This window comes from Artemia franciscana, chromosome 13 (assembly GCF_032884065.1).
Source record: "Artemia franciscana chromosome 13, ASM3288406v1, whole genome shotgun sequence".
Classification (NCBI taxonomy): domain Eukaryota; kingdom Metazoa; phylum Arthropoda; class Branchiopoda; order Anostraca; family Artemiidae; genus Artemia; species Artemia franciscana.
The window spans coordinates 45,625,772-45,644,097 of NC_088875.1; the positions used below are offsets into that span (position 1 = coordinate 45,625,772).

At 37.1% G+C, this 18,326-nt stretch overlaps 1 protein-coding gene across 1 annotated transcript in view; it reads right to left on the reverse strand.

The window, feature by feature from the left end:
* LOC136034337 (26S proteasome non-ATPase regulatory subunit 6-like) overlaps window positions 1–18,326 on the reverse strand; it is a 99,851-nt gene that overhangs the window by 67,803 nt on the left and 13,722 nt on the right. Inside the window, exons 5-7 of the mRNA XM_065715470.1 lie at window positions 11,439–11,641; window positions 6,998–7,106; window positions 497–665 (exon numbers count right to left, since the gene is read on the reverse strand). Of these exons, the coding sequence (XP_065571542.1) occupies window positions 497–665; window positions 6,998–7,106; window positions 11,439–11,641 (481 nt within the window). The remainder of the gene's footprint in view (window positions 1–496; window positions 666–6,997; window positions 7,107–11,438; window positions 11,642–18,326) is intronic.

Sequence of the window (18,326 nt, forward strand, 5' to 3'; positions counted from 1 at the left end):
CCATCAATGAAAGACGCAACGGCAAATGTTAGCTGATTCTCTTTGTACTACACTATCGTAAATTGTTTTCTTTTTTTTGAAAATATACTTAGTATCTTTATTTAGAGAGGGGTCCTTATATATGTGTTTTTTTTTGTATTGTTTTTTCAATTGCCTTCCTGAGTTTTCTGTCTCGTTACGGTTTACTTTAAAAGGTTGATTTTTTTCTCTTATTTTATATTTTTTTTTCCTTTTTTTATTGAGCCCTTAAGACGGCTTGGGCGGAGTTACTTACCGAAATATCTGCTTTATCTTTTCTTTTCACTTCTTTTTCACTGGCTGAAAATCACCCCCACTGCATGGATTCCAAATTATTTCTATATTTTGTTTTCTTTTTTGTCAAAGGACTAGCGGAAGTTCTAGAGTCTATTTCTTTGAAGGACGAAAGCAAATGAAAAGGAAGGAAAGGGGGCAAATAAAAAGGAGAAGGGGATTAAAACAAAGGTTTAAAACTCACCTATCAATAAACTCAGTGGTGACATCGAACGCTCTAGCCATATAATCCAAGGTCAAACTTCTATAGGAATCAAGGAGCTGATTATACGCAATAATGCGCATTTCCTTCACATAATATCTGAAATGTGGTGAAAAATATCTGTCATGCTTGATTTCTTGCTCGATGCGCGCTAAAACGAGAAGAAGTATGCGAATAAGAGCAAAGGGCCTAACCTAGCTAACCTATTTCTAACCTAGGCTATCATTTCTTCATTAAATCTCTTATTTTTCTTAAAACTCAGCGAATAAAGGGTACTTGGTAACTTCCTAGAGGTCATCTTCACCCCTCTCTTATCCCAAAAACTAAAAAAAAGGAATTTTTCTTTCTTGCTCAATTGTTTTATTTAACTATTTTCAATGTATCTCTCGTAATCTTATTTACAATTCCTTTTCCTTTACTCATTTCAATTTGCTTCACATTTTCGTTTTCTTTGTCCGTGTCTTAGAAAAAAACATTTCTATTGAATCCACCTTAAAAAACACAAGGTTCTCAAATAAGAACACTCGTTATTCAACTACTAATAATCCATTCCAACTTCTATAATCTTTTATTAGTTCGTGTGCACGTTTTTATTTTCACAAGATAGAATAAAATATTTGCAAATAACAGTTCAAATAGGATATATCTTTTATTAGACAGTGAAAAATAATGACAAAACTCATATTTAGACAATGACAATGACAAGTGAAAAAATGACAACAATATTTCAACCACATATACAGTGACCGTCATTAGCAGACATACTGAAGTAATACAGTTAAAACCAATGATGTTTATGCAAAGTTTTGAAAGGAATATCGTTTATACCAAATATCAAAAGTATACCAAGTTTGTATACCAATTATATATTTTAACTTTATACCAATTTATATCAAATTTTGGCATAAATTTCATTGGTTTTGATTGTATTACTTTGGTATATCTGCTAACGACGGTCGCTGTATGTGTGATCGAAATATTCAAAGGTTTTTGTCATTGTTTTTCACTGTCAAATAAGAGGTTTTATTCTAATTTGAACTGTTATTTGTATGTCATAGAAAAGCAGTGTGGTTTTCTAAAATACCTAAAATTGAACATTTATAACGCTTAGTATAATCAATGATTTTGTCAATTTAATTCAGTGACTAAAGGGTTCTTGCTAACTTCCGAGAGGTGATTTGCATCCTCTTTTACCCCGGGAATGAAACAAATCATTTATTATTTCTTGCTCAATTTGTGTTTATTTCTACGCAACGTTTCACTCTTATATATGTTTAACATATAAATAAAATGCTTCACTCTGATTTTTAATTTTCTTTTCATTTCCTTTCCCCAAGCCTTAGATATGGTGTTGCTAATGGTTTTACTAAGAAGGCAAAAAACTAAATTCTACTATAAAAACAAAAAATAAAGCTTACTATAATCGATGATTCTGTTTTTTTGACGACAAAAGTAAAAAATAAAACTTGAGAACCTAAATCAATCATCATCTAAAATATGTATCGTTGTTCCATTAATACAAATGTTTTCTGATCAAAATATCGCACTTAAATGTTCAAAAGTGTAAACATTTCTTAACATTAGTGTAAGATTATTCCTTAACTTTTCATCGGAAAGTAAAATAGACTGGCAGGGTCGGATGCAGAATTAATGTGCCGTTTAAAATTTGGCTCCCCACCAGTATTTTACTCCTCTAACCCTGTAATTAGTGTTATTTTTGATATTCCGGAGAATGGTGCGTGCCCCTAAACCCACCTCTTGGATCGACCCCCTATAGACTAAACATTTAGAAAACTGTTTTCAATTAAAAATGCACCAATATAAAACATATGAAATAATGACTATGCAAAGACGATGGGCAATATGAGAAAAACTACAACTGTGGTTTTGGGTTGACGGTAAAAAGTTTTACCAAAATGAAATATTTTAGCTCCTGAACCCCCTAGGAAGGAAAAATTGGCTTTAAACGATGGAAAAACTATTATAACGATTTTTGCAATCCGCGTAAAAAACTTTGCTTCTCTACAAACAAATAATTAGCTCTTGATCCTCAATGAAACAAAAATATTTCTCTCACTGTTTCCCTAGTGAATTTCTCCAGATTAAAAAAAAAGTAAAATGTTGGAGGTTTTTACGATTACTGACGCAATTAGTGTGATTTTGAGGTAGCCTCAGAGGAAATCAGGGTATACTTATAAAAAACAAGAGCTAAGAGCCCATATGGCACTTGTGACGAGATCAGAAGAGCCAAGAGCTCATATGGTATGAACTCTAGCAAAATTCTAAGAATCAATAGATTGCTTTAAAAGGAAAATCAGAGGCTTAATGCCGGTCGGGATTTAAAATAACAGCTCTGAGTCATGACGTCCTTCTAAATATCAAAGTTCATTAAGATCCGATCGCCCACTCGCAAGTTAAAAAATACCTCAATTTGTCTAATTTTTCTTCTTCTTTCAGCCCCCAGATGTTCGAATGGGGGAAAATGACTTTATCAAGTCAATTCGTACAGCTCCCTGACACGCCTACCAATTTCCATCGTCCTAGCACGTCCAGAAGCACCAAACTCGCCAAAGCACTGAATCCCGCCACATAACCCCCCAAAGAGAGTGGATCCAGTCCGGTTACGTCAGTCACGTACCTACGACATTTATAAGCATTTTCCAAGATTTCTGGTTTCCCCCTCCAGCTTCCCCCAATGTCAACAGATCTGATCGGGATTTGAAATAAGAGCTCTGAGACATGAGTTCCTTCTAAATATCAAATTTCATTAAGATCTGGTCACCCTTTCTTAAGTTAAAAATACCTCAATTTTTCTAATTTTTCCAAATTAACAACCCCAAGCTCCCCCAAAGAGAACGGATCCGTACCAATTATGTCAATATCGTATCTATAACTGTGCTTATTCTTCCGATCAAGTTTCATCCCAATATCTCCACTCTAGGCGTTTTCCAAGATTTCTGTTCCCCCCTCCAGCCCTCTATGTCCCCGAATCCGATTCGAATTGTAAATGGAGCATCTGAGATATAAGATTCTTCTATATATCAAGTTTCATTGACATCCTATCACCCGTTCGTAAGTTACAAATACCTCATTTTATCTAATTTTTCCAGATTACTCCCCCCCCCATCCCAACTCGACCAAAGAGAGCGGATCCGTTCCGGTTATGTCAGTCACCTATCTTGGACTTGTGCTTATTCTTTCCACCAAGTTTTATCCTGATCTCTACACTTTAAGCGTTTTCCTATATTTTCGCCCCCCCCCCCTTCCTAATGACACTGGACCCAGTCGGGATAAAAAATAAAAGATATGAGTTTCGAGGTTGTTCTAAATATGAAATTTCATTAAGATACTATCACTCTTTCGCAAGTTAAAAATACCTCATTTTTTCAATTTTTTTAGAATTAACCCTCCCTCCCCCCAAAGAGAGCAGATCCGTTCCAGTTATGTCAATCCCGTATCTAGGACTTGTGCTTGTTTTCCCCCATTAAGTTTCATCCCGATCCCTCCACTCTAAGCATTTTCCAAGATTTTAGGTTCCATCACCCCCCAACTTCCCCTTCACCGGATAAGGTCGAGATTTAATATAGGAGCTCTGAGACATGATATCCTTCCAAACATCAAATTTCATTAAGATCCGATCACTCCTTCGTAAGTTAAAAATACCTCATTTTCTAATTTGTTCAGAATTAACCCTCCCCCAAAGAGAGCGGATCCATTCCGGTTATGTCAATCACGTATCTACGACTTGTGCTTATTTTTCCCACCAAGTTTCATCCCGATCCCTCCACTCTAAGCATTTTCCAAGATTTTAGGTTCTCCCCTCAATTCCCCCAATGTCACCGGATCCAGTCGGGATTAAAAATAAGAACTCTGAGACACGATATCCTTCTAAACTTCAAATTTCATTAAGATCCAATCACTCCTTCCCAAGTTAAAAAAAGCCTAATTTTTTCTAATTTTCCAAGTTTCATCGTCCTAGCTTGCCTGGAAGTGCATGAAGTAGCGAAACCAGGACAGACAGACAGACGGACAGACAGACAGAAAGACAGACCGACAGAATTGGCGATCGCTATATGTCACTTGGTTAATACCAAGTGCCATAAATATATGGTTTAAAATATTTTCAACGTTGCACCGGCTTAAAATTTCGCAAAGACGAAAAAACCCAACAGAATTTAATTATTGACCTTTCACTTGCCCTCTGATCACTTTCGACTCTTAAAAAGGGAACTAGAAATTCAAATTCCAACAAATGAGCGTCCTCCAAAATTTATACAACCACCACTTCTATAAAAAAATGATATACCCCAAAAGCATAACTTAAAATCCTTGCCCCTGGGCTCTGGGGGGAGGGCTGTGTCAACTCCGGAGGTTAAATTTCACAAAGACGAAGAACTTCAGCGAAAATTTAACTCTTGTCCTTTTAATCGACCTTTGATCACTTTCGACTCTTAAAAAGGGAGCTAGAACTTAAAATTTCAATCAAATGAGCATCTTCCAAAATTTAGACGACCACCACTTCCATAAAAAAACTTATATACCCCCAAAGCATAACTTAGAATCCTTGCACTTGGGAACTGGGGGAAGGGCTGTGTCAACTCCGGAGGTTAAATATCCCAAAGAAGAAGAAATCCAGCGAAACTTTTGTCCTTTTTCAGGCACCAGTTTCAACGACCAATTAGGCTTTAAAAAAACGGAGTTATTTGTCTCTCCAGAAATAAGGAAGAATACGATCAACTTGCGCAAAACGTCACCAATGAAATTTGATAACTCTTTTTACCATGGAAGATCTGGCATAAGAAGAAAAACAAAAAAAAAGAAAATAAAATGATCCGACAGTTTTGATATTAGAAGAAGACTCTAGAAAAAAACTGCCTCCTTTATTGATACTAAAAAAGTAAAACCTGAACGAGGGATATCCTTGCCTAATTACCAGGCGTAAGAAAAATTTGCAATGATCTGCGAACAAAACTGAAAACAGAAAATAGAAATGATAAACAACTTAAAACGTCCGACAATTTTAAGAGTAAGAGAAGGACCTAAAAAGGAAGAACTGCAAACTTCATTCATACTACAACAAAAAACACTTTTAATGAGGATGTGCCCTTATGTGATTGCCAAGTATCAAGAAAATCTGTAATAACCTGACAAACATGAAATAATGAACAGCAAAAAAAGGAGTCCCGACAGTTTTAATAGAAGAAGAAGAATAAAAAAATGTTTCCCTTGTTGATATAATAATAAACAATAATTCGACTGAAAGCGCATGCTTATCTGATTGTCAAGTATCTGACAAATAAAATGAATAAATTATATACTATTAAAAAAGTCAGAAAACTTTAATATTGAAAGAACATACGAGCCGGCACTTGAAGGAAGGCAAACTCTTAAACGAAAGTACGCCTTATAAAAAGACATGTTAAATTAATTTCACGCGCCTTATAACAGCACACCGATCTTTAACCAGCTAAAACACAAGAATCTACAAAATGATCTTTTACTGAAAATCTGGAATTTCAAAGACCAAAGAACGCCTTTACTGAGGATTGCCTCCCCCCTTTCTTCAAAACATCAAGATGAATTCAGGTTTGATAATAAAAAAAAATATCGGTATAGCTTTTACATCAGAAAAATAAAAATCTGTGTAGTACAGTGAGGGGAGACAAATTAAAGATATAAGCATAGTAAAGTTTCAGAAAGTTGTTAACGGAGCTAACCAAGTAACAAATAAAATTTAATCTACTGCTTTACACGGATCTTGTTGGCTACCCAAGGGTTGATGACCGTGCCTCGAGAGCAGTGATTTTGCCTCTTTCAACAGCCTTTATTATTTTTTTAAGAAAAACAGAATATTTGAACTCATTCTCTAAAATTTTTTACGAATAAGTATGGAAAGTTCAAAAATTTGTTAAAAATAATTCGATAACTTCATCAATGCCTTAAAAAGTCAGCAGTCGCGTGAAGCGTTGTTTATATATGAATATTATTTCGCCCTTTAACCAAGATATTATTTTGAGCTTTTATGAGGTTTCTCTCGTCTTTTGGGCATAGAATTCAGGCTCTGACTTTTCCACTTTATCTATAACAATAAACAATATTGGCTCTAGTCAGCTGCACGGGTGTCTGGGTTCACTGTCTAGAGAGCTGGATTGTTCAGCCATGAGCCACAAGAAGCAATTTAGTCTTTGGAAAATCCTTTTCAATGAACGAAATTATAAGTTGCTTTCCTTCAATAAAATTGAACTAAGTCTTAAAAGAAAAGAATAACATCTTAATTTCATCGCTATAGGATGGGGAAATTTCAATGGGGAAATTTAAAAAACTTCTTCTAAAAATGAACATAGCGATATTTATAATTTGAATCATTCACTTAAACTAGCTATAAAACAAATACATAATTAATCCACGTTGACATTTTTCTAAGAAGATGATGAAAACAAACACCCTTTAATCAGCTGCTCATTGATAATAAAAGAAGCTTACCCAGGTTCTTAAAAAAGCGGTCATACTGACAGTTGTAAAGAGAGAAAAGGTAGTCACGCACTTCTTGTAGAGTATGAAGCACCTCCAGAATCTCAGAGCCTTTCACAACCTAAAAAAAGGACAAAGAATAAACATTAATATAAATCTTTCTCTAATATTATATAATATTAAATATATTAAATTTCTACAATATTAAACAAATACAAAAGTTGAAAAAATTCTTTTTCCACTGAAATTAAAGAGTAACATTAAAACTTAAATGGACGAAAATTATCCTGTAAATGAGGGTAACTACACCCCACACACTCACATTTTACAATAGAGTTTGACTAGTGCTGTACTGAAAGCTCTTGGGATGCAACAAATATAGTCGGTTGGTAAATACAAGTTTAGTATTCACCAACTGTCTATCAAAAAATAATTCGTCAAGTTATTTATCAAAATACCGTCCTCTAAGTGAAATTATGCCAAGGGGTAATTCACTGTCCCTCGCCTCTTATTCGTTTTAGCCACATCTAATGGGAATTTTGAAATTTGAGTCAAAATTTACTTTTTGAGGCTTTAGGTATGGGTACCCCCCGCCCCCCAAAAAAAAACAAAGAAGGCCCACTAGACACCACTCTAAAAGCTGATGCGCAACTATGCAACAGTTTCTAACTGTTATGTTTACTAGACAAACGTTCTACGAGAACAATTTATTTTTGTGAACAGCACATGTCAGAGTCAGTAGACTAGCGTGACAGTAAAGAGCGATACGTTTGGAGCGAAACGATGCTCTACCGCCCGCCAGTATGGCCTCTGAAACTGGAAGAGTACTTAATCAGCATTTAAGGTCCTCAGTCAATTGGATACCTTATGATTTTTGCTCGATGGAATCTTTACCCTTTTCGGACCAAAGTTGTTACTTTACACAACAAAATGCCAAAAATCAGCACTTGGAGTGGCATCAGCTCATTTAATATGTAAAAAGGACCCTAAAACCCCACATCTCTACTCAAATGAGTCATACGCTAAAAATCAGCAGTTGGAGTGGCATGAACTCATTTCTTATGTAAAGAGGATCCTATAGCCCCAAATCTCCATTCGAATGAGTCATATTCCAAATATCAGCATGAGCTCATGTTTTATGTAAAAAGAACCCTAGAACCCCATATCTCAATTCGAATGAGTCATATTCCAAAAGTCAGCACTTGGAGTGACAAAAGCTCAATCCTTATGTAAAAAGGACCCTAGAACCCCACATCCCCATTCGAATGAGTCATATGCCAAAAATCAGCAATTGAAGTGGCATGAGATTATTCCTTATGTAAAAAGGACCTTAGAACCACACATCTCCATTCGAATGAGTCATATGCCGAAAATCAGCTCTAGGAGTGGCATGAGCTCATTTCTTATGTAAAAAGGATCCCAGAACCGCATATCTCCATTCGAATGAGTCATATGCCAAAAATCAGCTGTTGGAGTGGCATGAGCTCATTTCTTATCTAAAATGACCCTAGAGCCCCACGTCTCCATTCGAATGAGTCATATGCCAAAAATCAGCACTTGAAGTGGCATGAGCTCATTTCTTATGTAGAAAAGGTCCTAGAACCGCACATCTCCATTCGAATGAGTCATATGCCAAAAATCCACACTTGGAGTGGCATAAGCTCATTTCTTGTGTAAAAAAGATCCTAGAAGCCCACATCTTTATTCGAATGATTCATATGCCAAAAATCAGTACTTGGAGTCAACCGCCCTCGCTTTCAGCTGTATTTCATTTTCAAGGGTATTTCAGGGCAGTTTCAGCTGCCCTGAAATGCCTTCGTGCCCTTTGACTGAACCCTTGTATTTCTGCCAAGGTGAATTCCTGCCAATTTAACGCAAACTTAACCTGGTCACCTACGATAGTCTCCTGCAAATTGTTATCCAAGCTCTCAAGCAAACTGGTAGGAATTAAATCGGCAGAAATGAGAATGTCGTGTTTCAGAAGTCTCACCAAAACAGTGAGAAGCAAGTTTTTTACAGATTGACATGAGGAGCGTGCATAAGGGGTGTCTTCTGGAGCACTGCTGCCAATTTCGTATGCCAATTTTCATCGTATTAAAGAACGAAGCGAGCTTCACCCCATGTTTTTCATATGATTCTGTTTAAGAGTAGGAATGAAGGGCATCAGTTATCAAGCACAAAGCTTTCTTGACACTCAACAACGTCCCGGCAGTAGCTTACCATTGAACATGACTTCAAAGACATAAATGATCCCATCACAGAAAGGAGAAAGACATCAAAACTTGCAAGGACTTGAGTACCCAAACGATTTCTGCTTTCTATGCAGCATCTTAAAAAAACATCTCAAGAGTTTTACCTCAATGGCTAGCTGAATGCTCTTCTGACTGGGACTGTTGCCTAGCAGATCCACATAATCGTAACTGTAATGGATTGAGATGGATTGCAACCTCTTTCTTACGCTCGTCCAACAAAGCATGCTGATTCAAGGTTTGAAAGCCTTTGCGACAGCTGAAATTGTTCCTGCATATTTTGCAATACGAAGAAAACTCATCATCACCAATCCTACACTATTCATTTACCTTTCTGCAACTCATGTCTCCTTTAGTTAACCAGGAGCAACAAATTCGCAGTTGCCCATTGTTTTTCCTAAACAAACTTGGGAGACTTGAAAGACAAGTAGCATATTCTACTCATGGTAATCTCATCTTCTCACTGAACTTGCTATTAGTTTATTAACTAACATTTAGAAGGAAAGAATATATAATTTGTATCATTGCAATGCAAGTAAATTCAAACAAATTCATACAGGTATAGTTCATTTTGTGAAGCTACAGGAAATTATCTATCCTTGAAAGTTACCATGATATGAACAATCCATCCCAACCACCCTATAGACCAGTGTTACTCTTTCCTTTAATGGTATGACAAAGTGACCCAAGAATTCCACACACCATGTAGGCCAATTCTGTGCAGTTATTAGCTACGAATGTTGACAACAGTTAATAGACACTTTGGCCAAAGACAAAGTTCCCACTGTTTTGTTGCTTCTTTCTGAACTGCAACAGCGTAACCAAGACATCAGTACAGCCGGATTTGTGGAGAGCCTGTATTATCTAAAGTGGGTCTTTCAAATACGTTATGCTTCAGTCTTTAAATGTACCATCCACCCAAATAGGGAATTTTAGGGACTTCTGGGGGATTTAAGGGACTTTCTTCATTAAAATGGACTTGGAAGGGATTTCAGCAAAAAAAGGGACTTTTAGGGACTAATTCCGAGCCCTGCTTACATTTCGTTAATGGACTCGTGGATCCAGATCTCTCATAAAATTGGGGGGGCTGTGACCCCTTCACTCCCAACCTTGCTGTTTACATTAAAGATTAATTATGCATAACGATAATTCTAGAATTATGTCTTAAAAGTGCTTTAATAATAATTTAGAATACATATGAAACATTTATATGGTACCCGACGAGTCAACAACCAGCAAAAAGAAGAATATTTTCCCAAACATCAAAGATTCTTTTTTGAGGCATTTACCCAAAAGAAAAAACTTGGACAAAATGAGCAATTTTGTTCAGTAAGACTTGGTTCCTTTATCAGTTAAGAATATTTTCATCGCCTTTTGCAATCCCACACCTAGCCCCCCTTCCCTCATGTGTACGAAAAAGGACAAAGGTCTCCTAGGCATAGTATCACAATACGGCCAATGCAGTTTAATAAGCAGTAACGTAATCAGAGTGTAGAGGTTGCTAAAGTTTTTTTTTCTGGCCCTCATTAGAAAAAAAAAGAAATATATGCTGTTTGTTCTCTCTTTTTTTTGTTCTCAGCTTTGCCTCTCACAGAGACTATCTGTCTTGGTTTTACTCTGATCAGCCATAGCTTGGCTCTCAAGTCTTCCACCAAGTTGATCAAATCCAAAAATCAAGGGACTCGGTTGAGGCCAATGGCATCTCACAGAAAATTTATGATTCGTCGCACTCTCTCACAGGGAGTGCGCCGATTTTTCAATTTGATCAACTTGGTGGAAGACTTGAGAGCTAATCCATAGCTACTAAAGACAAAGCCAAGACAGGAGTCTCTATGAGAGGCAAAGTTGGCAGAGCTCTTATCCGTGTCTTTCGACACGCACTGCAACTAATTTTGGTATGAAGGCTAAGTTAATATTGATTTTGTTGCAGTTATGTATACTATTTTTCTTTTGGTCGATACAAACGCTCAAAAATACGTAAGTGCAAGAAGTTTCAATTTTGACGTAAATGCAGTTTATTTTACAAAATAAAAAAGCGAATTATTTGTATATGCACACAACCAAACAACAATACACACAACCGCACAAACACACAACTTTTTATCAACCTCAAAGATCAGTCTTGGGTGAGGCGACCATTGCCCGGTAAACAGTGAACAGCAAAAAGAGGAATTTTTCTATATACATAGCTGTCTAGTACTTACTTTATCACGAAGTTCATTTCTTGGTAAGGCAACCATTGCAGCATAGACAGTATACTTGATAAATACTTGATAGTCCATAAGTTCATAAGATGTAAACGTAGAAACCGTGTCCAAAAAGAGGTTTGCAGCTTTCTTGAAATCCCTAATTGATATGCAATACAAGCCATTGTAAACCTTCAGACGATTTCTTCTATCCCAATCACCTATACAATGAAAAGAAAATTAGAAAAAAATTATACTGCCTAAAGTGTCGATCTCGACTAGATAGGAGTCCAGGCCAGGGCAAAAAGCCCCTTAGAAAAAAATATGTCGCATTCTTACAAGCCATTGTAAACCTTCAGACGATTTCTTCCATCCCAATCACCTATACAATGAGAAGAAAATTAAACAAAATTATAACTACTTCAAGTGTCCCGGCTACAAAGGAGTCCAGGCCAGGGCAAAAAGCCCCTTTGAAAAAAATATGTCGTATTCTTACAAGCCATTGTAAACCTTCAGACGATTTCTTCCATCCCAATCACCTATACAATGAGAAGAAAATTAAACAAAATTATAACTACTTCAAGTGTCCCGGCTACAAAGGAGTCCAGGCCAGGGCAAAAAGCCCCTTTGAAAAAAAATATGTCGTATTCTTACAAGCCATTGTAAACCTTCAGACGGTTTCTTCCATCCCAATCACCTATACAATGAGAAGAAAATTAAACAAAATTATAACTACTTCAAGTGGCCCGGCTACAAAGGAGTCCAGGCCAGGGCAAAAAGCCCCTTTGAAAAAAATATGTCGTATTCTTACAAGCCATTGTAAACCTTCAGACGATTTCTTCCATCCCAATCACCTATACAATGAGAAGAAAATTAAACAAAATTATAACTACTTCAAGTGTCCCGGCTACAAAGGAGTCCAGGCCAGGGCAAAAAGCCCCTTTGAAAAAAATATGTCGCATTCTTACAAGCCATTGTAAACCTTCAGACGATTTCTTCCATCCCAATCACCTATACAATGAAAAGAAAATTAAACAAAAACTATACTACTTCAAGTGCCGATCCCGGCTACAAAGGAGTCCAGGCCAGGGCAAAAACACCCTTCGAAAAAAATATGTCGCACTCTTTAACCAAATATGGAAATTATCGGTTGTAAGACTGAATTTCCTGGCTTGTGAATTTCCCTGGATAAATTCCCGGGAGGATCTACAAAGCGGGAAATTGGGCACAAAGTCTTTCCCTCGTGTCTTTGCTTATACAGGAATGGTCGTCGTCAAATGTTACCTTCTCTGGTTACAAGTAACAAAAAAGGGGAAACATTGCAGTCCAGATTTATATCGCTATTTTTCTACATCCAAAGAAAGCTTAGCTTTGTAGCTTTGTGAAATAAAATTAGCCAACATATTTGAATCTAGCCTTAAATTCCTATTTGATATACAATAAAAACGGTTATACATCTTCAAACGATTTCTCCCATCCCAGTCACCTATAAGAAAGAGAAAAAAAGCTATATTTTTTCTAGTGTTGGTCTGGGTCAGACGGGGGTGTTCGAGAAGGATATTATAAAGATCTGACAAAAAAGAAGAAAAGAAAAAAGAGACTCCCCTTAGCTATTGTATGGATTTTGTGCTAGTTTTTGGTTTTGCCCACCTCAGTTTTTCAAGAATGCTTGGGAATTGTGTGAGGGTATTATTTCCCAATCTTGTTGAGGACGGGGCTAAATCAAGAATGGGCCGCAACTCAGCACAACTTCAAAGCAATTTCCAAATCTAGATCTATAAGAAATTAATATTACATTGTCTTATGAAACATTAGACATAGCGCAGTCTTTGGCACAATTTTTACATAGCAGACATGCCGGAGTTTTTTTTCTAAAAAAACAAAAAAAAAACAAGAGCTAAGAGCTCATATGGCACTTGTGACGAGGCGAGAAGAGCTAAGAGCCAAGAGATCATATGGTATGAGCTCTAACAAAATTCTATGAATGAATAGATTGATTCAAAAAGGAAAATAAGAGGCTTAACGCCGGTCAGGATTTAAAATAAGAGCTCTGAGTCAAGATGTCCTTCTAAATATCAAAATTCATTAAGATCCGATCACCCACTCGTAAGTTATAAATATAAATTTTTTTCTCATTTTTCCTCTCCCTTTAGCCCCCCAGATGGTCGAATCTGGGAAAACGACTTTATCAAGTCAAATTGTGCAGCTCCCTGACACGCCTACCAATTTTCATCGTCCTAGCACGTCCAGAAGCACCAAACTCGCCAAATCACTGAACCGCTCCCCCCAACTCCCCCAAAGAGAGCGAATCCAGTACGATTCTGTCAATCACGTATCAAGGACATTTGTTTATTCTATCCACCAAGTTTCATCCCGATTCCTCCACTCCAAGTGTTTTTCCAAGATTTTCCCCTCCAACTCCCCCCAATGTCAAACGATCTGGTCGGGATTTGAAATAAGAGCTCTGAGACATGAATTCCTTCTAAAAATCAAATTTCATTAAGATCCAATCATCTATTCGTAAGATAAAAATACCCCAATTTTCACGTTTTCTAAGAATTCCGGTTTCCCCCTCCAACTCCCCCCAATGTCACAGGATCTGGTCGGAATTTAAAAGTAGAACTTTAAAGCACAAGATCCTTCTAAATATCAAATTTCATTAAGATCTGGTCACCCTTTCGTAAGTTACAATTACCTCAATTTTCAAAATTACCCCCCCCCCCCATTCAACCAAAGAGAGCAGATCCGGTCCGGTTATGTCAGTCACGTATCTTAGACAGGTTTCTATTCTTCCCATCCAGTTTCATCCTGATCTCATCGCTTTAAGTATTTTCTAAGATTTCCGGTCCCCCAACTGCCCCCCCCCCCAATTACGCTTGATCCAGTGGAGATTTGAAATAAGAGACCTGAGTTACGAGGTCCTTCTAAATATGAAGTTTCATGAAGATTCGATCACTCCTTCGTAAGTTGAAAATACTTCATTGTTTCTTATTTTTCAGAATTAACCCCCCCCCCCCAATAAAGCGGATCCGTTCCAATTATGTAAATCACGTATGTAAGACTTCTGCTTATTTTTCCCACCAAGTTTCATCCCGATCCCTCCAATCTAAGCGTTTTCCATGATTTTAGGTTCCCCCACCCCAAACTTTCCCCAATGTCACCAGATCCGGTCAGGATTTAAAATAAGAGCTTTGAGACACGATATCCTTCTAAATATCAAATTTCATTGAGATCCGATCACCCGTTCGTAAATTAAAAATACCTCAATTTTTCTAATTTTTCAGAATTATCCCCTCCCTCAACTACCCCAAAGAGAGCGGATCCGTTCCAGTTATGTCAATCATGTATCGAGGACTTGTGCTTATTTTTCCCACCAAGTTTCATCCCGATCCCTCCACTCTAAGTGTTTTCCAAGTTTTAGGTTTCCCCCTCCCAACCCCCCAACCCCAATGTCACCAGATCAGGTCGGGTTTAAAATAAGAGCTCTGAGCCACGATATCCTTCTAAATATCAAATTTCATTGATATCCGATCACCCGTTCGTAAGTTAAAAATACCTCATTTTTTCTAATTTTTAGAAATAACCCACCCACCCCCCACCAACTACCCCAAAAAGAGAGCGGATCCGTTCTGTTTATGTTAATCATGTATCTAGGACTTGTGTTTATTTTTCCCACCAAGTTTCATCCCGATCCCTCCACTCTAAGTGTTTTCCAAGTTTTAGGTTTCCCCCTCCCAATTCCCCCCCCCCAATGTCACCAGATCCGTTCAGGGTTTAAAATAAGAGCTCTAAAACACGATATCCTTCAAAACATCAAATTTCATTGAGATCCGATCATCCGTTCGTAAGTTAAAAATACCTCATTTTTTCTATTTTTTCAGAATTACCCCCTCCCCCCAACTACCCCAAAGAGAGCGGATCCGTTCCGATTATGTCAATCATGTATCTAGGACTTGTGCTTATTTTTCCCACCAAGTTTCATCCCGATTCCTCCACTCTAAGTGTTTTCCAAGATTTTAGGTTTCCCCCTCCAACTCCCCCAATGTTATCAGATCCGGTCGAGATTTAAAAAAAGAGCTCTGAGACACGATATCATTCCAAACATCAAATTTCATTAAGATCTGATCAACAGTTCGTAAGTTAAAAATACTTCAATTTTTCTATTTTTTCCAAATTAATCGGCCCCCCACTCCCCCCCCCCAGAACGTCAAATCGGGAAAACGACTATTTCTAATTTAATCTGGTCCGGTCCCTGATACGCTTGCCAAATTTCATCGTCCTAGCTTACCTGAAAGTGCCTAAAGTAGCAAAACTGGGACCGACAGACCGACAGAATTTGCGATTGCTATATGTCACTTGGTTAATACCAAGTGCCATAAAAATACCTCATTTTTCTAATTTGTGCAGAATTAACCCCCCCCAACTCCCCCAAAGAGAACGGATCCGTTACGGTTATGTCAATCACGTATCTAGGACTTGTGCTTATTTTTCCCACCAAGCTTCATCCCGATCCCTCCACTCAAAGCGTTTTCCAAGATTTTAGGTCCCCCCTCAATTCCCCCCAATGTTACCAGATCCAGTAGGGATTTAAAATAAGAGCTCTGAGACACGATGTCCTTCCAAATTTCATTGAGATCCGATCACTCCCTCGTAAGTTACAAATACCTCATTTTTTCTATTTTTTCAGAATTAACCCTAGCCCCTCCCCCCCCCCCAACTCCCCAAAACAGAGCAGATCCGTTCCGGTTATGTCAATTATGTATCTAGGACTTGTGCTTATTTTTCCCACCAAGTTTCATCCCGCTCCCTCCACTCTAAGTGTTTTCCAAGTTTTAGGTTTCCCCCTCCCAACTCCCCCGCCAAATGTCACCAGATCCGGTCGGGATTTAAAATAAGAGCTCTGAGACACGATATCCTTCTAAATATCAAATTTCATTGAGATCCAATCACCCGTTCGTAAGTTAAAAATACCTCATTTTTTCTAATTTTTCAGAATTACCCCCCCCCCCCCAACTACCCCAAAGAGAGCGGATCCGTTCGGGTTATGTCAATCATGTATCTAGGACTTGTGCTTATTTTTCCCACCAAGTTTCATCCCGATCCCTCCACTCTAAGTGTTTTCCAAGATTTTAGGTTTCCCCCTCCCATATACCCCCCCAATGTCATCAGATCCGGTCGGGATTTAAAATAACAGCTCTGAGACACGATATCCTTCCAAACATCAAATTTCATTAAGATCTTATCAACAGTTCGTAAGTTAAAAATACTTCTATTTTTCTATTTTTTCCGAATTAATCGGCCCCCCACTCCCCAAGATGGTCAAATCGGGTTTCTAATTTAATCTGGTCCGGTCCCTGATACGCCTGCCAAATTTCATCGTCCTAGCTTATCTGGAAGTGCCTAAAGTAGCGAAACCGGGACCAACAGACAGACAGACCGACAGAATTTGCGATTGCTATATGTCACTTGGTTAATACCAAGTGCCATAAAAAAGACCTGCAAACAAAAATGATGAACAATATTAAAAAAAGTCAGGCAATTCCAATATTAGATAAAACATTTAAAAAAAAAAAACCTCTTCCTTCCTTAGAGGCTACAACAAAATGCCATTTGAATAGGAGCATGCCCATAGAAGACTACCAAACATCAAGGAAAAACAACCAAAAACTAAAACGTATATCTGTATTTTAAATGCATATTTAGTTATATAATCATTTTCAAGTTCTTTGAATTACTTACTTCAACATTTCTAACCCTAACACTTTTACTTTCGATGCCTGCAAGTCTTATATCGTGCATATTATTATGACATAGAGTAATTATTTGAGTTTATACATTTTGAGATATGCGTATAAATACTTTATACATTTTAAATACATTTCAGTTACACATTCAATATCGAGTTTTTGAAATACGAACTCCAATATCGCTAACAGTAACACTTTAAAACTGTTTTTACACAATTCCTTTTGTTGGGCAGTATATTGGATAAAAATTTAACAGTCTCTATCACTCACTCTGATTTCATGCGTTGAGCTATCACTCCTCACCCATATTAGGTTCAATAATTATTATTAATAAATAATTATTATTTAATAATTATTAATACTAACATATTAGGTTCAATAAATTATTAGGTTCAATAATAATTTTCAACGCCTGCTCCCGTGTTCAATAGCAAAAGTTAAATCCCTCTCTCACTCACTCAAACTCTAGTGTCAAATACTTTCAGTTGCCGCTTTACACTTCTTGTCAGCGTTTGTCTAGTATCGAGTGCATTATGAAACTAATTGCACGATGTATGCAGATTTTTAGTTTCACATGGTGCAAGTTATCAATTACAAATAATTACTTAAATATATGTATCTTAAAACATATGTTCAAGTACGTCTTATGCATTTCAAATATATGTAATTTAGATATTCTTGTGCAAGCGTTTAAGTAATTAAACGCATTTCATTCTGTTTTAAGTAATTTTTAATATTTTTGGTCTTGTAGCATGATCAGACGTTTTTCCGTCTCACCTGGCGTCTAGATTCAGATGTTACTTGGGGCCTTGTTTAATCGTAAGCTCCCCAGACTCATATGTCTGAGCTTGCAGTTACACCACTGACTCCCGCCCCAAGTCGAAGGATTTCTTACACCACGATTCGAGCCCTTGTCACTGATGTTCGAATCCTCTCAACTACGGTGGCCTCTTTTAATATTACTTTTTGGAAATAACACTTACTATAACGGATTTAAACAATCGTTGAATATTATGCTGAATAACATTTTTTTCTCTCTCTCTCTCTTCTTACTCAAACTCTTGTTTTGCATGTTTTTGATTATCGTTTTACAAATCTTTTTGGCATTTGTTCACATCAAGTCTCACACGATGCATGCTAATGTTCATGCATAGATATA